General features: G+C 36.9%; 1 protein-coding gene across 2 annotated transcripts in view; it reads right to left on the bottom strand.

Annotated features, from left to right (window-relative positions):
- The window catches only part of ARFGEF2 (ARF guanine nucleotide exchange factor 2), a 108,460-nt gene that overhangs the window by 61,264 nt on the left and 20,969 nt on the right, over nt 1–26,227 (bottom strand). The window contains exons 2-8 of one of the 2 annotated variants that reach the window (XM_020984169.2): nt 21,831–21,861; nt 21,052–21,175; nt 12,475–12,621; nt 10,441–10,620; nt 9,185–9,419; nt 1,657–1,737; nt 918–1,066 (exon numbers count right to left, since the gene is read on the bottom strand). In XM_020984169.2, the coding sequence (XP_020839828.1) occupies nt 918–1,066; nt 1,657–1,737; nt 9,185–9,419; nt 10,441–10,620; nt 12,475–12,621; nt 21,052–21,175; nt 21,831–21,861 (947 nt within the window). The remainder of the gene's footprint in view (nt 1–917; nt 1,067–1,656; nt 1,738–9,184; nt 9,420–10,440; nt 10,621–12,474; nt 12,622–21,051; nt 21,176–21,830; nt 21,862–26,227) is intronic. The other variant, XM_078149862.1, reaches the window with a different exon arrangement.

Here is a 26,227-nt window from a genome sequence, read left to right as displayed (position 1 = left end):
AACTCCTCATGAGTCTGGAATTTAAAAGCATTAACAATCTGGTTCCAACCTATCTAAATGTATTTTATATTTTTGCTTTCATATACTCTACTACAAAAAAAAAATTGGTCTTGGTTCAGGTGTTCCCTGAACTTGCGCATTCTACCTTTATATCTTTACATAGGCTGTCTGGAATGAGCTCCCTCATCTGTAACTCTTAGAAATCATAACTACTGGTAGGGTGTGCCTCCTAAATGAAGGCTTTCCTAAATTTCCCAGCTGTTATTGTTCTCTCCCTCCTCTATTTACTTGGTCTTTACTAACTGCTGCACTTGTGGTATATTTCAGTAGCATGTAAGGCCCTGTACAGAAACCATTTTCTTTTTTTATATCTTGGACACTTACACAGTGCCTTACACAGAGTGGAGACTTTCTAGGGGTTTAGAAAATGGAATCTAAACTACTAAACCTTGTAATTATTATTTGGCTGAAATTCAACTGGAGCTTGATGTTTATTTTTATTTCAATTTTATTTTGTATAAAAAAAGCTCACTTCAACTTAAAGGATCTGTGTATCTGATAAAGGTACTCCCTTCACCAACCCAGGGTATAAGCCATCCCAGTCTTAAAAGGTGGCTGTTGTGAGCATCTGGGGCTAAAAAAATATTTATCACCTGATGGTCAAGTGGCTCTACTGGTCTTTAGATTAGAGACATATAGCCTACCCCCAGACCTGTCCTCACAGTCTTTTCAACTTGATAGAGGCTGTTAAAGTTAGTGCCTGCATCAATGGGACCTTCAAGACCCCAACATCACCTCTGCTCTTGCAATGTCATGTCACATACGAACTACTTCAGACGAAGTTTCATTAAAAAAGGAATATAAAAATATTAAACTTGGCTATGCAAAATAGTTATCACCATATCAAAATCTCATACCAGATTATCAGCTGATGATAATGACTGCCTATCATCTGCAATTCCATTGGTTTGGGAGTTTTCATCAATTGCACTAGAAGTAAGGTCCTTGGTCTCCAATTCTCCCAGGACTCTCTCAGTTTCCAACATACCATGTTTTCCTGTGGCTTCTTAAAACAAGAATGCATAACACCACAAAATCAATATCTGCAATTGAAAAAAACCCTTTATCTAAAAGAGTTCACTACACAGAACCATTTTAAAGTTAAAAGGAATCAAAAAAAAACCTATCAAGAGCAGCCTTCTCAATATGCTGGGGTAAGGAAACTGAAGTTTAGAGTTTCAGGGTACAAAGAGGATTCGGTAGTCAAACGGGGACTAAAGGACTCCTTGTTACATAATCTACTAGCTTTATGCCCTCCCCACACCTATCACTATCAGTGACTGGCACCAGAAAACAGGAAAAACTCTGCAAGTGTTGCAATGAGAGGCACTTTATTGTCACAAATGGAAAGCATTCTAATACCCAATGACATCTTCTGACACTGTTAAAACAGCTGATGGCTAGATGTCTTATCATACAGGTGGTCCTCTCTCAAATGTTGGTGAGATCAAAGTTACTGAAAAACAAGTTTATAATTTTTGGGTTCCAAGGGAAAGGTTTTGCAACTTAACTGAAAAAAAAAAAAGAAAAGAAAAAAGCCCACCCACACTAACATGTATGTAAGACATTCATTTACCTTTTTTTTTTCCCATTTACCTTTAACAGCAGATGTTACTACATCTTCTAAGATGCCCTTCACCACTTCATGAGCTCCTTCAATAAGAGTTTCCTCAGAACCTACATGCCCAAAGATTTCCAGGAAAGATACAAGGGGGCAAAAAGGTAAAGGACATTATTGTTCCTTTTAAAGAAACTCCTTAGAAGATAAAATGGATCAAGTGCTACAGAGAATATCACTTAAAGCATATATCTACAAAATTCTATATCATTTGAATATACTGCCTCTGAAACCTAAACACCACTAAATCATATCTATTCATATCCTATTGAATTTCCCCTTTTCTGTGAGGTATGTGGGTGTATATATTTAAATCTCCATCCATCCATCCATCCATCCATCTATCTGTGGGGGTATCTACATAGACACACACCTTAAATTTTGCATGTTATAAATTTATAATGACTCGTACTGTGGGATATGGAGAAGTTATTTCATGACTATAGACGAGTTCTATTTTTCAAAAAGGAGAAGATGAATTCTTCAAATAGCCTTGTGAGTTTGACTTTCATTCCGAGCAAAATTCTAGAAATGTAATAAGTATGTTCTAGAAAATAAATACTTTTGCATTCATTCAACATACGATTAAGAATGATTTGTGAGTACTTAAGGGAAAACTGATATTATAAGACATAAGTGCAATTAACCAAGCAGTAAGCATTTATTAAGCACCTTCTGTAAATCAGACACTATACCAGATGCTGGGGGCACAATGACAAAAGGGAAAAGTCCCTGGCCTCAAAGAGCTTACATTTTAAAACAGGAGAGACAGCATATACATATACAGGTTTATACAAAACACACACAATGCAGATATAAGGTAAACTTTTAGGAGTTAAAGGTTAAAAACACTAGCAGACAGAAGGGACCAGGAAAAGTCTCATGGAAAAAGAAGACCTTGAGCTATCTTGAAGAAAATTAGCTTTAGAAAATCACCTGGGTCCAAATCCGGTCTCAGACCAGACACCTGACATTTACTAGTTATGTGACCCCGGCCAAGTCACTTAATCCCAACTGCCTGGCCAAAAGAAAAAAGAAAAAAAAAATCACTGTTGGACATGGGTGAATCAAGTGAGCTAAATTTCAGTATCAGCTCTGCCACTAATCAGAAGTAAAATTACTTCATTTCTCCAAATCTCAGTTATCTTACTACTAAAATAAGGAGACTGAGTTAACTCTAGCATTCTATTACTTAGGGACCATAAGATACTATTTGGGCAGGAAAAGGAAGCACAGTCACTTCTCAACATTCTTGAGTTTGATTTTCAAAACTGCAAGCATTTGCATGATTTTATTAGCAACTTCATTTTCACTTTCGAGTTGGCAAGTGCACACATTCACGGCTATGCACGGTAGAGGGGAAAAAAATGAGAAGTTCGATGCAGGCAAGGTTGTGGAACAGCTGGTATCCTAGGCACTTCACTGGTCTTGTTCACCCTACAGCTGCAAAGTGTAGTGTAAGTCCTCTGGGCTCTAAGGCCAAGTATGCAAAGTGAGTAATGCAGCTTAGTGAGAAAAATAAAGGTACTGGATAAACTTTGTGCCAGAATGTCTGCAGTCATTGTTGACTTCAAGTATGGTGTAAACAAATTATCAAATTGTTATATCTGCAAAAAGGAGGAAAATATTCATAAAAGCGTTCATGAATCCATTCCAGAAAGGGTATATTATCAGAATTCACTGTTTTGTTATAAAGAACTGTGTGCAGAAAAATGTATTTTCAGCAATCTCTAGCGAAAGATTACAATTTTTTGGAGTTTGCAGAAACCTAAACCTCTATTTCCCATAAGTTGAATGTATCAACATTCACATTTTTGACATTCACATCATCTTCTAGGCACTTTACCTGGCACAAAAGTTGAAAATTGACTGTAGTTTCGCAGAGACAAAAACGAAGATTCTTTAAAAGTCTTAATTTTAGGTCCAAATTTCACACAAGTGATCACAAAGAAAAACAAAATTTCCAAATACATAATTTTATGTTAACTTAATCCAAAACCATACATATCTACTTTTCATCCACTTCAAAATATTTATTATCTGGTATGTTCTTTAAATTGGGCAAAAAGAAATCAAGAATCCATGAATAAAGAAGTTGTCCAATTCAGAAGCCAGAGTAATAGTTGACAAGAATAGTGACCTTATTGACTCCCATTAATTTAATTACCATCTTCATGAACATGACTCCCAGATATATGTATTTTTTAGCCCTCATTTCTTTCCTGAGCTCCAGTCCCACATCAATAACTGCTTACTGAACATTTTGAACTAAATGTCCCATAGGCATCTCAAACTCAAAATGTCCAAAGAACTCGGGTCTCCCCTCCAAAAATTCACTTCTATATTTTGAGAACTTCTCTATTACTGTCAAGGACACTTAGCAGTTAGCACAGTGCCTGGCACACTGTAGGTACCTTATAGATGTTTTTTGACTGACTGACTGTCAGGTACCACTATCCTTCCATTAACACAGGTTTGCCCCCTTCGGTGTAATACTACACTCCTCACCTTCTCTCAATTCACATTATCTATTCAGTTGCCAAATCTTGTCATCTTTACCTCCATGACATCTCTCACATACATCTCTTTCTCTTCACACACACTACTTCATACACAGAACCTTACCTGTTCTTTCAGCCTTAAGTCTCTCTCCACTCCAATCCCTCGTCAGTGCCATCAAAATGATTTTCTTAATGTATCATTCTCCATCTCCACTCAAAAAACTTCAGTGGCCCTCTATTACCTCTTGCATCAAATATAAACTCCTCTGCTGGCCAATTAATGGAAAGCTGGACCCATCCTACCTCTCCAGTCTATTACAGATCAACTGTCACACATTCTAAAGTATAAACAAATCAGTCTTCTTGCTGTTACTCATGTATGATGCCCTAGCTCTTATCTCCATGCCTTTGCATTGGCTGTCCTTCATTCCTGGAATGGATTCCTCTTTTCACTTCTGCCTCTTGGAATTCCTGGCTTTCTTCATTACATACATGGAACCTTTCCCAGTTCTCCTAGAGGTTAGGGCTTTTCTCCAAAAAATAACAATGTGTGTATGTGTATATATATATATATATATATATGGGTGTATGTGCGTGTCTCCCATGAACAGAACATAAACTTCATGAGGTCAGGGACAGTCTTGCTTTCGTAATGCCAACATTTAACACATCTAGCATGTACTTAAATAAATGCTTTTGATTAAATGAAAAGAGAAAGGAGTCAAGAAGCATTCCAAGCACAGTTCAGACATCAAAAAAAGTTGGTGACTACAGCACACTAACTACATTAATAGTAATAACAGTTAAGATGTATAAACTGAAAAGTACTTTACATATATTATGTCCTTTGAGTCTCACAAAAATACTGGCAGGCAGACAGTACAAGTACAGTTATCCCTTCCACATCGTGATTTTCTCCATCATGGTTTTGATATATCAGGCTGGCCTAAGAAATTAAATGGGAATTTTCGGGGAGTTTTACAGAAGCTACAGATAACACAGAGCCTATGACCAAATACTTAACCTAAATTTTACAATAAGGTACTGTAAATACCCCATAAAAGAAAAAGAAAAAAATTCAGACTTGTTCTCTGGTACAAAGGGAGGGTCAAAAAATTTTATGTAGCTTTTCCAGATCATGGGGAATGCTGATCCCCTAACTCCCGAGATGTGGAAGGGATAACTGTACCATAACTCCCATTTTATAGATGAGGAAGCCATTGCTCAGAGGGGGAAGTGACTTGCCCAAAGTCACACAGCTAGTAAGTATCAAGAATCTGAGGCTGGATTTGAACTTGGGTCCTCCTGACGCCAAGTCCAGAGCTCTATCTAGTGCACCACCTAGCTGCCCAATAAAAGGGTCTTTTGATGCCAAGTACAATATTCTATGTACCATTCTGTCCTTCTGAGTTTTGTTCCCTGAGAAAGACAGGTGATACAATCACATGAAAAGAGCCGGGGACTCGAACTCAGGAGGCAGGGTTCAAGTTTTAGTTCTGTTACTTGTTACCAATATGACAACATTCAAATCACTTCCCCTCTTTGGGTCTAACTTTTCTTCTTTGTAAAATGAGGTTATGTTTAAAGGTCTCCAATGCTTACCAAATGAAGTGTGAATCCTAAACCTGACATTCCTGGTCTTTTATAATCTGATTTCAACATGTTCTGCTAGCCGTATGGACATGATATTATTCTAAGACCTGAGCCAGGGGAGAAGGGGAAGAGCAGAAGGCAAAAACAAGTGTGTCTCTGCCCTTGGAGGGCTTATATCCTGCTGCTGGGGCAGAAGATGTACACAGAGAAATGTAACTCAAAGTAAAGAGAATATGAGATATGGAAGCAAAAAAAAATACCCTAGGAAAAAAGAAAGTTGGGGAATGAAAGAGTACTAAGAACTAAGGGATATGAGGGAAGACTTGCATGATACAGAGTGAAGTAAAGCAAACTCAGGAAAACAGTTTACACAATGACAACAAAAAGGCTGAGGAAAACAACATTAAACGACTACAACAAAACTCTGGGCAGTGCAATGACCAATTGTGACTTCAAAGCCCTGACAGTAAAAGCATGCCTCTGGCCTCTAGGGAGACAGGCAGACTAAAGGTTCAAAATAACACATGTGTTATCAGGTATGATCAATGTGCTGATCTGTTTCACTTAACTATACTTCTTTGTTAAAAAGGAGGCCCCTATAGAGGCCGCTGGGAGCACAGTGCATAGGGTCCTGGGCCTGGAGTCAGGAAGACCTGAGTTCAAACCCAGTCTCAGACATGAGCCATATAACCTGAGGAAAATTACTTAACCTCTGTTTGCCTAGTTTTTCTCAACTACAAAACAAGGATAATAATATCACCTATTTCTTAGGCTGTTGCAAATGGGACAATATTGGTAAAGAGCTTAGCTTAGTACCTGGAACAAAGAAGGCATTATATAAATGCTGACTATTGTTATTTTAGAAAATAAATAGTCATTGGGAAATGAAAGCAATGTGAAAAAGTAGGGTTTTTAAAAAATTAAACTTAAATTTTTAAAAATCAGAAAGAAATATAAGCGTGAGTCAGATTACAGAGGGCCTTAAAATGTCTGGCTGAGGCACTAAGAGACAACAGGGAATCACGGAAGGTTTCTGAGCAGAGTAATGACTCAGATGTAGACATTAGGAAAATTATTTTGGCATGTCTGCTAAAGATGGACTGGAGAGGTCACATGGGGACTAGTTCGGGTGGGGGGGTAATAAGAACTTGAAATGAGAGAAAGGAGTGATTATGAGAAATACCAGGGAAGCAAAATCAACAGGAAATGGATTGAATATAGAAGAAAAGGGAGACTCATGCTTTGGGTGACAGAAGGATGATGGTTCCCACAACATAAATAAGGAAACTTACTGGAAGGGCAGGTTTAAGTAGAAAGATGAGGAATTACTTTAGACATATTGAGTTTGACATACCAGTAGGAAATATAAATAAAAATGATGTGTTATAGCCTATTTCAACCCCCCATGCCCCTCTACTTGCCTGCTATCCTATCTCATAGAAACAAGATACTCTAGTATATGACGCACTGAACAAAAACTCCTGAGTGAATGATAATCTGTTCATCGTACTCATGGCATGCTATAGAGTCTAGAACTAAATCAGAAATTCAGGGTACAAACTATAATTTTGACATCTTTGTTCTTTGTGAGCTCATGATCACCTACAGTGGGCCCATGGAATATGAGAATGTGTCTCAAGTTCAATCAAAGTCCTTAAGATTTAGCCATATCTTCAAAAACAGGCACAAAAGTCAACCACAAGGTAAGTCAAACTCATTTTCTGTCTTCCCGTTCTTCCTCCTTCATATCCCATCTACAATTCTCAAAGAATCCAAAGCACAGGTTGGAGAGTGGAATTGAAGGATATTCTCTGTAGCTAACTGAGGATTAAGAATGGCTGGAGACAGCTAGGGGTTGGGGTGGTGGGAAGTCGACCGTGTATGTGTGATTATTTAGTAAAAGAGACTAAGAAGGAATAGTCAGACAGGTAGGGGAATTAGGAGGGAATGTCTTGAAAACAAAGGGAACAAAAAGGAAGTGGTCAACAGTATCAAGACCTGCAAAGAAAAGAAGATGAGAGAGAATGTGACTCTTAGGGATAAGGGCCTGCTTTTCATGTCCTTGGCTTCCCCATGAATCACTGCCCTGAAACCCCCTCAGAAGCTAGGAAAACCAACACACATTAAACATGGGAATCTTTCCTGTACAAAAAAGGGGGAAACTAGGAAGCTATTTATGTGAGCTGCTATCTACTCCAACCTCCCAACCCAATCTACTAAGAGCTCTGTTGGCTGTAAGGAATATAATCTTCAATAAATTTCATTTGGATGTTAAAATTTTGTGTATGGATCTTTTTTTTCCTCCCCTAGCATGAATGCTGATTTATCACAGAATCACCTCTCTGGAGAAATGCCTGCCACCAAATGTAGGAATTAAAATGGGTAGGAGAACTTGATCAATTATTCTATTCATTTTAAGAAAAAAATCCTATGAACCTGACAAAAAGCACTGCTTCAAACTGGTGCCAAGAGGTATAACTGAGATGCCCAGTAGGGCACCAGAGATTTGGGATGGTAGCTCAGGAAAGAAATTAGAGCTATACAGACAAATTTCAAAATTATCAATGTAGAGATAATTGAAGCCATGGAAGCTAATGATATGATCCAAAGGAAGGAATCTGGAGAAAAAGAACAGAGAAGACCCAGGACTGAGCTGTGGGGGGGATATATACATTTAGGTGGCAGGAGATGGATAATTATCTAGCAAAGGAAACTAAAAAAAACAGGCAGATTGTTAAGAGAACTGTAAGTGAAAAGTATCATGAACGCCAAGGAAACAAAAAGCATCCAAGAGAAGGAAGTATTCAATAATATCAAGAAAGGCAGAGAGATCAACAAGGAAAGCTTAGATGTAGTATTTAAGAAATCACTACACACCTTTAAGAACTTAATTTGAGTAGAGAAATTGGAAAGGATTGAGAAATAAGTGCAAGGTACAATTCAACCATCCTCTCTATGAAATCACTGACTCCCTCAGATAAAGTATCACATTTGCCCCCAAACTTTTCATAAGCCTTCTGTATTACATTTATTTCTGTATATGCTTTATATCCTCCCCACTTATCAGATTATAAGATTCCTGACAACAAGGATTGTGTCATTTATCTGTGTGTGGCATAGTGACTTACACATTATAGGTGCTTTATAAATATTTCCCAATTGATCATCTAGGATTCTTCTAATATTTTAGGTTCCATGTCTGTGGAACCTAAACACAACCATGTTGTGTTCCCTCATGCCTCTAACTATGAAAAAGGGAAGGATGTTGAGAACAAGGTCCAACAAAGGAAGATCTATGGTGATATTTACCTGAATTCCAAGTGGTTTCACTCATTACTGTGATATCTCATTTTACATTCAAATACAAGATTTCTTTTCAATACAATCAGAAAGCAGACAACCTGGGATATACCTGACAAAGCAGGGCCTCCCTCTAGTTGAGCTTCTCCATTTTCTAGCCTCTCTTCATGAGAACCCCTCCGCTGGTGTTCACCATTCATTAAGTCACTTCTTTCAGGAGTTGATGTTTTGCTCGGTAGCTGGTTGTGCTTTAACCGGTTAAACTTTGGGGATCCTGCCACAGCCTGAAGCACAGGAGACTGGGGTTTGGGATGAGTTGCTTTTTCTAATTCTCTGGCCTCCTGTATCTAAAAGCCAAATAAGAGCAAGATTCAACCCAGATAATCCCTTCCTTCAAAAACCAGTTTGGAGGTTACATTCTTCCATGAAATCTCTACCAAATGAAGCACACGTGTAGCCTGACACACTTTCTCCCTTAATTATACTTTCTTCCTCATCTGAATTCAGAATTCTCTGCTCTTCTGCATTCATTCTAATTTGCATTCTATTGACAGTATAGTTCATCCAAAGTTTGGTGTCTAATGTATTTAAAGAGAATTAGAGATTGCATGCATGAAACAATGAGAAAAAAAGGAAAAGTAGATACTTAAGTTATCAACAGAAATAACAAAATGTAAGAGAAAATAAAACTTCCTCAACAATTCACAGACTTGCATTCCTCCAAATAAAACAAGTTTGCATGCAACATTCCAGAGTAAAGTGATGATGTGCTCTTAAGGAAAAGCAGGCAAAGAGCTCTGGACCGAAGTGGAGCCAGAAGACCCCAACCCTTGATTCCACCACCTACTAGTGATATAACCTTCAGCTTGGAACTTCATATCTTGGCCTCAGTAAAATGAGGATAACAACCTAGACCCCACCTTCCTCACCCAGGAATTGCAAAAAGAACACTTTGTAAATGTGAATTATTACTATGAAGACATTAAGGAAACATATCATAGCCTATCTTAAAGTTTCTTCTGACTGATAAAAACCAAAAAAGTTTTTAAGACAGTACAGAAAGCCAATACAGAAGATCCTTCCTCCTCCCCTACTTACATCAAGGTAATTTTCCACTTTCCTCATAAAACCCTTCCATTGATAACAGAAATAAGCAAAACAACTCAACACATTAGCCATGTCTAGAAATGTATGGCTAATTTTCCATCTGTGTTTCATCAGCAGAAGCAGAGGTATTTCTATAAGGGAGAAATGATAGTGGTGCAACACACGAGGCCTGGCCATGCACGCAGGCTAAAATCAAACATTTTGGGGGTCTGTTTACACACACCCTCAACCCCCAATTATGTAACTGAAATGACAACCTACCGCTTGGTTCTCCATTCGGGTAAAAATGACATTCAACATCTGAGTGAGAGTGGCCTTGGCAGTTGTCTGATTAATGAGATTTTTACTTGCCAGATAGATGTTGTAACATGTCCTAACTGTCTGAAGTATTGTGCCTTCATGAATTTCAATATGTGGGGAAGTCACTGCAGTAAGAAGTGCCTAAAACAGAAAAAACACACATTTTCCATTGATTTATATTTTGTGCCATGTACTGAGGGTCTCCCAAGGGTAAATCCATTTCCTTACCATTTTTAATTATTTTTGAGAAAAGCTTAAGAAAAAGATGGTTAAGCAAATTTTAAAAGTACAATATACCAAGAATGAACTGTTTTCAGTGATAGCATTTAATCTGTACTTATTAAATCCATTATGACAAATTTATTTAGAATTATAAATTAAAATTTAACTGAACTTAAAGACAGCTGAATTTCTGAACACAGTATTAAGTGTTAAACAAACCCTCTACCTAGAAGCTAAAATTCGACACAACTGAGCTAACCTATATTAATTATAAAATACGCACATCCCAGAGGAAGTCAGTTCCCCACTTTTCTACAATTGTTTCTTTAGTTTCTTGTTTAGGTTTACAACAGTGATTTTTAAACTTTTTGTGTGGCATGGACTCCTTTAATAATCTGGGGAAATTTATGGACTTCTCAGAATAATGTATAAAATATATAGGATTTCCAAGGAAACTAATTATATTGAAATACATTATCAAAATACTTTTTAAAAAACATGTTCAAACTTTTGAGGAGGGACAGGGTTAAAGGAGAGAACAGAAAAAAACAGGGGAGGACAGGATAGAGGGAAATATAGTTAGTCTTTCACAACATGATTATTATAGAAGTGTTTTGCATGACTGCACACGTATAACCTATATTGAATTGCTTGCCTTCTCAATGAAGGTGGGTGGGAGAGGGAAGAAGGGAGAGAATTTGGAACTCAAAGTTTTAAAAGTGAATGTTAAAAATTGTTTTTACATGCAACTGGGAAATAAGATTTCTAGGCAAAGGGGTATAGAAATATATCCTGCCCTACATGAAAATATAAGGAGAAGGGGAGGGGTAATAGAAAAGAGGGCAGATTGGGGGAAGGTGAGAGATGGGTAGAAAATCTGCAACTCAAAATCTTGTGGAAGTGAATGTTGAAAACTAAAAATTAATTAGATAATTAATTTTTAAAAATCCCCCCCAAAAAAACATGTTCAAGTCCTTTAAGTTGAAAATCCCTGCTTTAGAAGAAGTGTAACAGTTATCCTAGTACTAGACCTTTCCTTAAAGAGCAAAAAATTTAAGTGTTAAGATATGGAACTTCAGCATACCAATCTCTGAATCTATTTGCAATCAACCACAGTTGGTAATGTTGCATAACAAACTATTCTAGCAGTAAAAATGGAGGGTGGGAAAATGGGAAATTACTGATAAGTGCCCCTTGAGAAATGGTAGATTGGAAAGCTTTCTCAAGGGAAAAAGACAAGAGAAGCTGCCTCATAATCCTTAATTCATAGGCCAATTCTAACTTGTACTAGTGGGGCTATCAAGTTTTAAAACAAAACAAAAATTCTGGTTCTACTTTTCTCATTTAAATTACCTTCCCTTTTGAACCTTACATGGTAATGTTCTACACCTACATTTATAATTTAATATTGTGTATTATAATTATTCACATACATCATTTAATATAAATTCCATGAGGGCTGCTATGTCTTAGGTAAACTTTATATCTACCAGTCTAGTTTATTATTCTGCACACATGCTTAATAAATGTTGTTGAACAACTAAATTAAATTGCACACTAAGAAACTGTAATGTTTAACAATTTAAAGAGGGCAGTGGTTTAAGTAATACTGAATTCTTCTGTTTCCGTTCAGTGACTAATTTACTTTCTTCTAACTAAGCCAACTACGTGGTAAATTAAAAATGCAAACCTCCAAAGAAAACAGCACACTCACTTAAGAACCAGAGATAAACAAACAGAAAATAAATTCAGAAATAAATAAATAAATAATACCTTAATTATTTGTAATTGCACCCCTTCATCAGTCTGAGGGCCCTGGAAGCAATTGCAAACAGTTTCAACTATCCGGTCAATCAGGCGCTTTCCTGGGGCTCCACTGTCTGGAGCATTTCCAGTAATGTGCCCATATGCAATGAGTTTCTAAATGCAAAGAGAAGATACATACATATATACATATATATTAGAGAAGTTTCTTGTTTTCTAGATGGACACAGTGAAACACAGGACAACCAATATTCAAGGTCTTTAAATGAAATAGACTCCCAAGAACAAGACTAGAATCGTTACCTTATAAAATGCAGCAGCTCTGAGAAGATCAAGTCTGCCCTGTTTATGCCTGGATGACTAGAGTCTATTACCTTGATTACCAAGGTAATATTGCAACATATAAATTCATTATGAAAAATGCTAAATTTGCATCAGGAAATTATTTGTATAGAAGATGGTCTTTCAGAAATTGACTGCTTTTATCTGTAATACTTAGTCCTATAATGGCCTGGAGTTCTCCATGAAGGACTACAAAAAAGGTATTCTGCTTACTAATTCGTGTTTGTGACACTTTTCCACAGCCAACCCAATGAAGATAAATTTCTAACTCTATACAGTACACCACTGGACTGCAGCACCAAATTCAGATAAATGATAAACTACAAGGTACTGAAATTTCTTCTTAGCCCTTGCCCCTTTTAAAGTTGCAAAAACACCACCATTTGAGAAGAAGGATAATAGATTACTAAAGGGAAAACAGTAGAAAGTGAAACAGCTGGAAGAAGCAGTACTTTACCTTAGTAAGAGAAGAGAGTTCAAACAATGTACTACTCAACTCCAATCCACTGGGATCGCCACTCTCTTGATGTATGCATGTGTGTGTGTGTGTGTGTGTGTGTGTGTGTGTGCGTGTGTGTGTGTGTTAAAGGGAAGAATGACTTTCCAACTCTATCTGGACACTGGACTTCTGTTATTATAGCTTTAAAAAGCTAACTGCACCTTGGCTTCATTAATAGTGGTCCAGCATCCAGAATAAGGGAGATGATGCCACATCTGCCATCCACAGTACTGTCTGATTCTGGGCCCCCATACTTTAGCAAGGGTATTTACAAGCTGTAGTTCATCTAAAAGAAGGCAACTAAGATGTGTCAGAGCCTAGAAACAATGCCATCCAAGGATAAGTTAAAGGATTTAGGGACGATTAATTTGAAGAAAAGAAAACTTAGAGAAGGACATGATAATTGTCACATACATACACACATAAGATGATTCGTTAAACTTGCTCTGTTGGTTCTAGAGAGCAAACCAGGACCAGTGAGCAGAAAAATTATAAAGAGGCATGAGGATGAAAAACTTCTTTTCTAATGAAAAAAATTAAAACCCCAAAACGTAATGAACTGCCACTGCAGCACTGATTCCAGAACATCTCTCACCTACACCCCCTTCTTTCCATTCACCCTAGTGGTGAGTTGCCCGTTGCTGACAGTTTTTAAGCAGAGGCTTCATTCACAATACGGCGGATGGGATTCCTGTTTTATGTACCTGCCTTAGTATCCCCTCACTGGCTCATCACCCATATCACATTTTTTTTTTTTGGTGAGGCCTACACAGCTAGTAAGTATCAAGTGACTGAGACTGGATTTGAACTCAGGTCCTCCTGACTCCAGGGCCAGTGTGCTATCCATTGTGGCACCTAGCTGCCCTCCCCCATATCATACTTCTTAACTGTGGGTGGTCTCCAAGGCTGCCTTAGAACCTTTCTACTGCTCTATCTTTACTCTCAACTTCCTATCTCCATACCTTCGCACGTGTGGCCTGCATTCCCTCTTCACCTTCACCTTTTACAACCCCTAGTTTCCCTTCAAGGCTCAATTGAAATGCCACCTCCTATATGAAGTCTCTCCAAATCCCAGTAGCCAGTGCCCTCCCCTCAAAGTTAACATATAAATTTTGCATATACCTATAAATGTCTATTATGTCTCCTCTGGTGAGAATATAAGTTCCTTAAAGACTAGGACTGTCCGCGTCTCTATCACTGTATAATTGCTGGCCTATAGCAGGCACCTAAATCAATGTTTGCTGACTGTCTTAGTCTGGGTGTCCCCCTATCCCTGGTCAGCTCTAGGAGTCTTACATTCTCTTCAGTGTTAAAAATTTGCAAGCTTTGTAAAAAGGCAGTATTTGCTACACAGCTTAACAGAGGTAGCTCTTTACATACACAACAGTGAGATCTGATCTTAAGTCAGCTATTATTATTGCATTAAAATTTGTCTCCCTGTAACTTTTACCCATTAGCCCTAAAGTTATAGTAAAGCATCAATTCCTGCACTTAATTTTCTGGCCCTTCTCTGCTGACACCAGAGAACAAGTGGATAAAGGGCCAGCCTCTCAGCAGGTCTGGACATAAGATGATTACAGCCACAAAGAGAAGAATGCAAGTAAATTACCCTACAGAAGGCCTTTGGTACAACAAGCTATGCTAAGGCAAAAGCTGCAATGTCAGCTTGTCAAGGCAAAAGAGGCTTGGGTAGACTGCCTCCTCAGTTATCTCACCCACTGAGGAAACATCAGTTTCATCATTCTGTTTCTTGGTCAACTCTTTTGAATTTAAATATTTTTTTTAAAAATTAAGAAAAGCCAAAGATCCTTAGGAACAAAGACAGAGAAGACTGCTTCTACAATGAAGTCCATAGCTCAGACGACTCCTATTCAAGTGTGGATTGGACAGATGACCTGTAAGGTTCCTTTCAACTGAGTCTCTGTGATTCTATAAATAAGATCATGACTCAACCTTATGAAAGCATCTGGTAAAAAGATATTATAAAATAAAGGGTTTCTGGGGGAAAACGAAATCTTTCCTTTCTACTCCCAACACCACTACCCTAGTTCAGACCCTCATCATATCTTACCTGGAATACTACTACAATTCCCCAATAGTCTCCTGGCCTCTGAATTCTTCTCTGACTTTTCCTTCGTAAGTTACCAGATTCATCTTCCTAATCCACAGTATAAACACATTATCCCAGGACTAGAAAACCTTCAATGGCTCCCCTCTCCCTACTAAATTTCAAACTCCTTTAAGCTGCTTGCAATCTGAGTAAATCCAGAAATTGGTACTGCTGACTTTTCCCAGATTATCTCCCAATATTCCTTTCCATATTTACACTTCAGCTAAACAGTTTCTCCACCCTCCTGTCCCTGAAACTTTGCTTCCACTATCTATGTGGTAGAATGGAAAGAACACTGGAATGGGGAGTCTGGAAACCTAGGTTTCCATATGGTTCCAACAAGAATATGGACCATGGGGCAAGTCAATTAACTTCTTGAACCTCAGTTTTCTCATCGTTAAAATGAGGATAATACTTGTACCACCTACTCCACAGAGGTGTAAGGGGCAAAGTGTTTTATAAACCCTTAGGCACCATAGAAATTTGAGTTATTTTTGCTATGCGTGGAATGCCCTTTCCCCTGAGCTCTACCTGTTAATATTCTAACTGATTTTTCAAAAGCCAAATAAAGGAAAATTTTACCTTTAATCTGTATTCCTAGAAGTACCCAGTGTTTCTTCTGCCACAATCAATCATAAAAATGTTAGTCCCACAGAAAATAATATTTCGGATACTAACCAAAGAACTCGTGCGGATTATATATTCACAGAAGCCAAAAATCTATTCCATCTCCCTCACAAGTACCATACTCCAATGGCAAAAGAGCACTCAGGACTACTGCCAAAAGCCAGAAGATCAAGATGGTTGTTTGATCAACAAGATTATGTTTTCAAATCTATATCTCCAAATTAAAATTTTGTGGAGGTCACTCTTCTGCACCAGTGCCTTAGAAGATTTCTACAGAGATAAGCTGCTTCATACTGGATAAAAGATGAACTAAAGCATGGTACTAAAGAATTCTTCCCTTATTATAAGCTCATAAAGGGAACCACACAGCAAAAGAATTAAAATTTATGAATAAATTTTTGGACTCTGGTTTTCAGAGTTACTTTTTTGAAAACCTGCCACCAATTCTTACTTCTTACACATCTTAGAGACTCTCTTTCTAGAGTCACTCAGTTAATTTCTTTAAATATTGATACTTTGAAGACTGGTGATTTCTATCAGTATGGTTAGCCCCTCTACTAATTCAAACAGAAACTATTCTATGATTAGGTAGACAATCTTCACAAGTTATGCTTCTCTGAATTTCATTAGCTAGGCTAGTCTTCAGATAACAGACATCACTGCGACCATACCTGGGGCCTATCCAATTTGGTAGGACCTACTAGAGTTTATATTCTATTGGCATAACTTTCAGGAACTGACAGTCATCGCTACATCTTAAGAGGGCATTAAACTAGCACTTTTATGGAGGTTCTTTAGTATAATGATATTTATAAAGATGTGTGAGGGGCTTTTTGAGTCCTCAAAATTTTTTCCTTTATTGAACCTTTTTCCTTTGACTTTTTTTTTTAAAGTCGTTTGTCTAATAGAAGATTTGTGATCCTCTAAAGCTGACATAGTTCTTAGGAGATGTGAGTTCTAATCCTGGCTCTACCACTTCCTAGCTATGACCTTGAACAAGTCATTTAATGTTTCTAGGCCTTAGTTCTCTGATTTGTAAAATATACAAGTTCCTTCTAGCACTAAGATTCTATGAATCTACTTGAGATATAATGATCTTTAATATCATCAAGAAAGGAAATAAGAAATAAAAACTCTGTGTAGGTACACCAAATTTCTCCAAAAGTTCTTTTTTGGCCTAAGCTGTTACTTTAAATTTCTTCAAATTAATTATTTTTCAATTAACAAAAATTTTCTTTTCCTCCCACCATTCCCCACATGGGAGTGTGGGATGGGGGAGGGGTGGATATGGCACAAGAAAACTCTTGTAACAAACATGCGTGGTCAAGAAAAATCAAATTCCTGAACTGGTTTCGTTCTCTGGAATCATAGTCACTATTCTGATCAGAGTTCTTAATTTCTTCAAAGTTGTTTGTGTCACAATACTATTATTATTGTATATACTGTTTGCCTAGTTTTGCTCATTTTACTCTTCATTTAAGTCTTCCTTGTCTTCTCTGAACGTGATTTCTTAAAGCACAATAGTGATCCACTACACTAATATACCATAATTTACATTAACACATGATAGCCATTCCCTAGTTAATAGGCACCCCCTTAGTTTCCTAAAAGAGCTGCTTTGAATATTAGTGTACATGTGAGTTCTTTTCCTTTCTTTGTAATCTCTTTGTGGTACAGAACAAATAGTAGCAGAGATGATTTGTCACAGGGTATGCATAGTTGGATAACTTTCTGGGCATAGCTCCAAATTACTTTCTAGAATAACTAGATCAATTCAAAGTTACACCAACAGTGCACAGATGTCAAACACATGACCCACAACACTCCTGAGTGAGGCCTGAATCAGATTAAAAAGTAACTGAGAAATACCTGACAAAATAAATAAAATACAACAAAACACAGTTAATAATAATGTGTGGTTTTCTAAGTTAATATGCAGCCCGATATCCTTATGGTCTAGTGGCTTCCATTTCTATTTGAGTTAGACACCCTTGCACCAGAATAAGCTATTTTCCTGCAGCTATCCCAATCTCTATCATAGTGTATATTCTTCAATGATATACTGCTATAACCTACTTACTAATATTTTACTTGAAATTTTTATATCAATGTTCCATTGAGGGTTTTTGATTTACTGGTTTTCTTGGTTTTTAAAGTTGTTTACATAATTCACTGATCTGTTTTCTTTTATTAATGAAAATGTATAAAGATATGAATTTTCTCCTAATGACTACTTTGGCTGTACTCACTGTTATTTCTACAATCAGCACAATTGCTTGCACATAATAGGCACTCAAAAACACTTACTGACTTCTGATTTGATCCATTTTTTTAGGAAAAATTTGTCTTTAGTATTCAATTAATATGTATTCTTTGTTTCTCCAGCAGCCTTTTATTGAATAGAATTTTTATTGCGTGTGGTCCATAAAAGATGTGTTTAACATTTCTGTGGTTTATATACACAGCCACTTTGCGTCAAGATGACATAAACAGCTTACAAATATGTACACTCCTTCCTATTCCCATTCAATAATCCCCAGAAGTCTGTCATATTTAAATTTTCTAAAATTCTATTCATGTCCTTAACTTGTTTATTTTTTTAATATTATTAAATTTGTACAGGTCTGCACAGAGTCCCCTCACTATTATACTTTTATTATTTCTTCCTGTAATTTATTTAACTTTTTCTTTAAGTTCTTAGAAACTGTATCAGTTGGTGCATAGATTTGGCATTGATACTAATTTATCATTTATGGTACTCTTCTGTATAATGTAGTTTCTTTTTCTCTCTAATTTTAAAGTCCTTTTTTTCCTATAGCCTTGTCTGAGGTCATTATGGCCACTCTTGCCTTTTTCACTTTACCTGAAGCATAAAAGATTTTGCTCCAGCCCCTGACTTAAACTTACATGAACCTTTATGTTTCACATATGTTTCTTACAAACACAATGTTTGATTCTGATTTCTAATCCATTTTGCCATCCTCTTTTACTTCTATGAATCCATTCATATTCATTTATTATTATTAATTGTGGATTTCACTCCATTCTGTTCTCTTAAGTTTCCCTCCCTTTGTTTCATATTCTCTCTAGGAAGCTGAGGGTAGTAAGTACAATTGTGTTTAGCAACAGAGCTCTAGGTTTGATGCAATCATTTTGTTCCCGTAACTATCTACTCTTTCACTCATCCAGGGTCAAGGGACAGGTTCTTATCTTTTCACTCCTTTTAGAAATCTCTCTGAGGTTCATTCTCCATGGTTGCAGTTTGTTTTGCGTATGACCCATTCTTCCATTATTCTCTCCTCCCTAATAATACCTGTCTCTCCTGTTTCCCTGTTGAGTGAAATATATTTCTACATACAACTATATATGTGTATTCATCCATTTTTAAACTAGTTCAGATGAAGGTGTCACCCACTCCCCTCAAATTGTTCCCCTTATTTACATAGTTTTCCATTAACACACCCAGATTATATGACATAATTTCAATCCCTCTTTCTTCTCCCTCTTGTATATTCCTTCCCCTGCCCCTTTTCCTTTCTTCTTTTAAGATGATCAAAACCTAACAAAACCTCTCCCAGTTCATGTGTTTTATTTAACTCCCTCTATGAACTCTGATGATAAGGTTCTGAGGAAACACATGTACCACCACCCCCATTAGAATGCAAATATTTCATCCTTTTTGAGCTCTTTACTAATTTATCTTTTTATGTTCATCTTGACTCCTTTTTTATTTTTATTTCAAAGTTTCTATTCAGCTCTGATCTTTTTCATCAGGAATGCTTGGAAGTCCTCTTTATTTCATTAAGGATCCATTTTTCTCCTGCAGCCTTATATTGTTTTGCTATATAAACTATTTTTGGTTGTAAGCCTCTGTCTTTTGTCTTCTAGAATTCCAAGCTCTACAATCCTTCAGAGTTGTGGGGCTAAATCTTGTGCCACTCTCACTGTAAGATACAAAATACTTTAGTTCTTTCTAACTGCAGCATTTTTTTTCACCTGAAAGTTTTAGATTTGATCTATAATGGTCCTGAAGGTCTTCATTTTAAGGTTTAAGAGGCAATCAGTGGATTCTTTCTATTTTCCACTTTGCCCTTTGATTCTAAGAGATCCGGACAGTTTTCTTGAAATACGATGTGAAGCCTCTTTCATTGGTCATAGCCTTCAGGCAGTCTAAAAATTCTTAAATTATCTCCACTTGATATATTTTCCTTGTTAGTTATTTTTGAACTCCATTATCTTACATTTTCTTCTATTTATTCAGTCTTTCGATTTTGTTTTAATATTTTCTGATGTCTCATGGCATCACTTTTTGGTTCATTCTAATGTTCAAGAAGCCTGCTGCCTGGGTTAAGTTTTATAACTCTTGTCCTATGCTGTTAATTCTCTTCTCCAAGTCTTTCCTCCATAAACTTCACTTCTTTTCTGTTTCTTTCCTCTAGCACTCTCATTTCACTTATAAAATAACTTTAAAATTCTTTCCTAAACTCTTGCTTTATTTCTTCTAGGAATTCTAGTTAAACTACTGCCTACACTGTGTTTTTCTTTGATTTTCTTTGGTTTGAGATACTACTCTAGGGTATGTTGTACAGTGGATAGATCACCGGCCCTGGATTCAGGAGGACCTGAGTTCACATCCAACCTCAGACACATAACACTCCCTAGCTTTGTGACTCTGGGCAAGTCACTTAATTCAACTGCCTTACAAAAAAAGAAAAAGAAAAAGATTTGGTCTGTTGCGTTTCCTAGGGTTCTATGGAATAGATGTGAAGGAAAGCTGGGCTGTACTCCTTCCTCCTACTTCACCATTCTAGCTGATCTCTCTTCACTTAAAATCTAAAGACTATATCCATATCACCCTCAGCAGAAAAAAAACCCATTTATTTCTCTTTTACTTCCAAAATTATTCTGGGTACCCTTAATATTCTTATGCAATAGGTAATCTCTGTCTCTGAAACTTAAAATTTCTGTCCTTAAAAGTTCATGCTAGAGTCAAGTTTAAATACAATACCTGCAAGCAGTCTAGTGATGTACTGACCACCCGTGGAGATTTTGATTGACAGGCTAGTTCAAACGGAAGGAAATACTTGTCAGCCTCGATGAAGTTTGCTTTTGGTGGTGCGGCAGCCCCAGGTCTGGTTTAACAAAAGAAAGGGTAAAGAAGGAAGAAAATAAGAGTTGTAACCATATTTAGAACTACCCTTTCTAAAGGCAGTTTTCAAACTAAATATGACTACAAACTAGCATCTGTGACCCAGATAATTAAAAATTTAAACAAACCCCTGCATTAGGGAACACACAAGTATCACAAGCAGCAGGCAAGGTTCCTTTTTAGCTAATATAACTATCTTTCTATATTGAATCTTAGCATTTGTCATGGTTATACTGCTAGAAAGAGATGGACTAACATCATTATTAAGAAAGGATTTCCACATATGTAAGCTTTCTATATGCCTAAGGCAATATAACTCTGAGAAGACCAAGTCAGAAAAAGCTAAAATATTAGCATTAAGGTTATCCTGATTGTCCTCCAAGTTCAGTAACCTAATAACCCATTATTTGTATAGTAGTTACTACCCACCAAGTATTACGAAAAAAGTGTAAAGACTACTGTAAGATCTTCACTCTATTTTCCATATATGTGAGAAGCAGGGGAGAGAACTGAAGTGGGAGGCAGGGAGACATGGAGTTTATTTCCAGCTCTAGGACTAACTTGCTGTGTAACCTTGGACAAGTCACTTCTCCTACATAATTAACAACAGATAACAGCAGCTAAGCCCCATAGCTTACCTTTGCTTTTCTAGCTCTGCTTTAATTTCATCTAGGAAAGGAGGAGGGAAAAAAAAAGTAGTTACATTAGATATGTGCAGCAGACAATGTCCGACCTTTTTTTAGACTTAACTTAAAATTTTTACAATATGGGTTACAAGGAAGACAAGATTAAACAGACTGATGGTTGGTACTCTGTTTCAAGAAAGAATAAAGCTTAAGAAGACACCAAAATAGCACGGTTTTGTGTTTTTGGGTTTTTTTTAATCCACTACCAAGACATATGGGACTTTTTTCCCTTTAGAGAAATTTAATCTTAGATCTTAGGTTCTCTACACTTATCAAAACAGCAAACTGCAGAACATCATAACTATGTCATTCACAGAGCTAATGTCTGGCACCTAATCTAAAACAAACAAAAAAAACCACTTTTAAGCCATTAGTGTTTTAGATTCATGTGTCAATATTTCTTCACACAGTATCCTGATACTTGGGATGTTGTGATATTTCATTATCTTAGAATTCCAGAACACATATTTCTGGATACTCAGAACTATTTTTTGTTGTGAAATTGTGTACATGACTTGACCTCAGAACTCTGTAGAAAAACCTACACTTACCAGGAAAATGCAGATTGTGAACTTTTTGGTTTGTTCACATCGAAGCCAACTATCTACAGTTCTACACCATCCACAAAAGAGCTGACGAAATATCTGTACATACAACCAACATCAAACATTCTGCTGCTATATATGTAACTCATTACGTCTACTGCAAATGGATATAGATAATAACTTAAAGTCCTAAACCAAAGCCTTACGTGAACACAAGTGTATACGTTTTTTATGAGACAAGACTTAGCTTTGCCTCCCTTCTATTTTATCCTAGCAAGTAAGAGGAGACATGAGATTGTAGGAATGGTCAATAAGATCTGATACCATGAGGATAGCTAAGCTTTCAGAAATCTATACTCACAATGCCAAGACCCATTTGGATGATGAGATCATGTCACAGAGCAACATTAGTACCCAGTCTGGCAAAAATCAAGTGTACTAAGGTTTGCCTTTAGTTTTTGCATTCACTGGAATTTAATAAGGTGAGAATTCCTTGACCAGAAAGATAGCAGAATAGTTGCTTTCTACAAATTGCTCCAATTTCAAACCTCAAAGTAAAGGTACTTTGTGATGTGTTCATTATTATTATTTATTCTTTAACCATAAGATACAGAGAAATGAAGGAGTTTTTAAATTTTTTTTAACTTAGGGGAGTTTTAGCTGAAGTACCCTTATAAGCTATTTTCTTAACACATCACATATTTCCTATCATTGGAACTCCTTCATGAAAATAATTAGAGTTGAGTTGGGTTCAGAATCTATAAAGACAGAAAACCAGTACAAGGTAAATGCATCATGAAATAACATGAAAGAATTCTAATATAAAGAGCTTCCATTCAGTACTTCCACACCCAATCCATATACCTAGCACAGGTTTACAAGCAGAGGTAAATTCACAGATCTTTATCTCAGGGTTAGATATAGGCATCCTGAACCCTGAGTCAACCCAACAGGTGGCACACATTCATTTCCCAATCCCATAAAAGAAAGGGACAATGGAGGAACAAAGGGGAAGGGAGAGTGGAGAGGAATAGAAGACTCAAACAGACAAAAAGCATCAGTGCTGAGCACCACAGGCTAGAGGGAAATAAGTATCAAGTTTGTGAGAAAGGTGACTGAAACCTGGCTGAGGCTAGTCTTTCTTCACCCCAGATTATTCAGGGCAGAGAACCCAGACTAGTACATCAGGATATTCTCCAAAGAAATGAAAGTACAGCCGGCACCTCAGCTTTATGGATCTATGCAGCAACTGAAGGGGGAAGGATCAAAGAGTGAAGAGCAGTCTCAGATGCAAGTGATGGGAAATACCAGCTAAAAGACCAAAAGATCAAGAGAAAAAGCATAAAATAAAAACTTAGCCCAAGTGGATAAACCAACAGGAAGAAAGTAAAACATAAGGAAGAATAAGTAAAACCTTAAGAGAAACGATAGCACTTTGAACAAGTATTATAATATGAAAAAAAATGGCTCAATACTATCTAATGGAAGGGAATCCTCCCGGCTTCTCAGAAATCACACAACAGCAAGAAATTGCACAATGATTCAAAAAAGATAAACAAAACTCTTAAAACAGGGGATCTTAACTTTTCTTTTATTTAATTTATTTATTTTTGGGTGAGGCATTTGGGGTTAAGTGACTTGCCCAGAGTCACACAGCTAGTGAATGTTATGTGTCTGGGGCTGGATTTGAGCTCAGGTCCTCCTGACCCCAGGGCCAGGGCTCTATCCACTGTGCCACCTAACTGCCCCGGATCTTAACTTTTTTGGTGGGCTGTGGATCTATTTGATAGTCTAATGAAGCCAATGGACCCCTGTCTTGGATGCTTCTAAATGGATAAAATAAAATACATAGTAAACTACTGGTTTACAAAGTAAATCAATAAAATAATTGTGATGGCAATAATAATTAGCATTCATATAGCACTTCACATATTATCTTATATGATCCTTAACAATATCTTGCTGATAGGTGTTATTATTATCTCCATTTTACAGATGGGGTAATCCATTATACCGAAATAGTTATTAAAAAAAAGTTTTTCTAAAAAGTTCTTGGACCTAGGTTAAGAACTTGTCTTAAAAGAGGAAACCAGTGGGGCAGCTAGGTGGTTCAGTGGATACAGCACTGGCCCTGAAGTCAGGAGGACCTGAGTTCAAATCTGGCCTCAGACCAAACACTTGACACTTATTAGCTGTGTGACCCTGGAAAAGTCACTTAACCCCAACCGCTTTAAAAAAAAAAAAAGGAAACCAGTAATGAATTTGGGCTGGAAATCAGTGTTCTCAATGAAGAATTTAAAAATATCACAGCAGGAAAAACTGAATACATGATGGAAAATTTCTCCAAAAGTTTTCATCTCTGAGAGAGAGGGCATAACAGATTTGAGGCACAAAAATACGAAAATGTCAACATTAAACAAACAAACACACATACATACATACACACACACACACACACAGACACACACACACACACACACACAGAGATGGGCAGCTAAGTGGCATAGTAGATAGAGCACCGGCCCTGAATTCAGGAGGACCTGAGTTCAAATCCGACCTCAGACCAAACACGTGACACTTATTAGCTGTGTCACCCTGGGCAAGTCACTTAACCCCAACTGCCTAAAAATAAATTTTAAAAATAAAAATAAATATATACACACACACACACATAAATATATATATAAATATAAAACTTCTAGACAAGCCAAAGCAATGGACCTTACAGACTGGATACAAAGAGATAATTTAAAGATTATAGATCTCCCAAAAGATGACAAAAAAGTCCAAATATCACAATTCAGGAAATAACATAAAACTGTTCAGAACAAACTCTGAATACAAAGCAATGATTAAGAGAATTCACATTGCTGCCAGGAAACAAACAAACAAGCAAAAAAAAGCTCCCTCTTCAAACTTCAAAGCAGAGTGGTTAAATTTCTCAATTTTCAAATCAAACAATAAATGTAATCAGTCAAGAAAATGCCATTCAAATAAGAAATGGCAATGTGAATAATACAGGATTATTCCATATGCATAAGAAATCAGAGGACAGAACAGAAGTAGATATTCCTTAGTCCACTAGGGATAGGAAGAAAACGGACTAAGCCGATGACTGAGTAATTTAGGCGAAGATGGAAACACAGCTCATAGGATCCTCAGTTCTGATGTTCAACCATCATATTCAAATCACAATGATCAATGAGAGATTTGGATACGAAGACTAAATAAATTCCATTTCCTTGCTATTTCCAATGTCTAAACTGGTTTTCTGATCTCTAAGGCTATTTATATCCCTTAAAGTTACTGATGATTAAGTAATTAATTAGAAGTACTTCTTAAACACTTGTTTGTTTATATAAAATTCTTTCCCCAGCCCCAACATAAGGATGGGGGTGAGGGTGGAGGATAATGGGAAGAAACAAGCATTTATATAGCACCCATTATGGGCCAGAAAATGTGCTAAGCAGTTTAGAAATATTTTCTCTTTTGATCTTTACAATAACCCTGCAAGGTAGGTGCTATTATTATCCTCATCTTACAGTGGAGAAAACTGAGGCAAAGAGAGGTTAAGTGACTTAACTGGGATCACACAGCTAGTAAGGATCTGAACCCTGATTTGAACTTGGGCCTTCCTGACCCCAAACACAGTAACACCTAATATAGCACTGTCCTAAGCACTTTATAATTATTATCTCATCTAATCCGCATAACAACTCTGGGAGTTGGTGCTATTATTATCCCCATTTTGCAGGTAAGGAAACTGAGATAAACAGAGGTTTCAGTGACATTCCTAGGGTCACA

Source organism: Phascolarctos cinereus, unplaced genomic scaffold (assembly GCF_003287225.1).
Source record: "Phascolarctos cinereus isolate Bilbo 61053 unplaced genomic scaffold, phaCin_HiC Scaffold_2;HRSCAF=192, whole genome shotgun sequence".
In the NCBI taxonomy this organism is placed as follows: domain Eukaryota; kingdom Metazoa; phylum Chordata; class Mammalia; order Diprotodontia; family Phascolarctidae; genus Phascolarctos; species Phascolarctos cinereus.
This window is presented reverse-complemented; position numbering and strand designations above follow the sequence as displayed.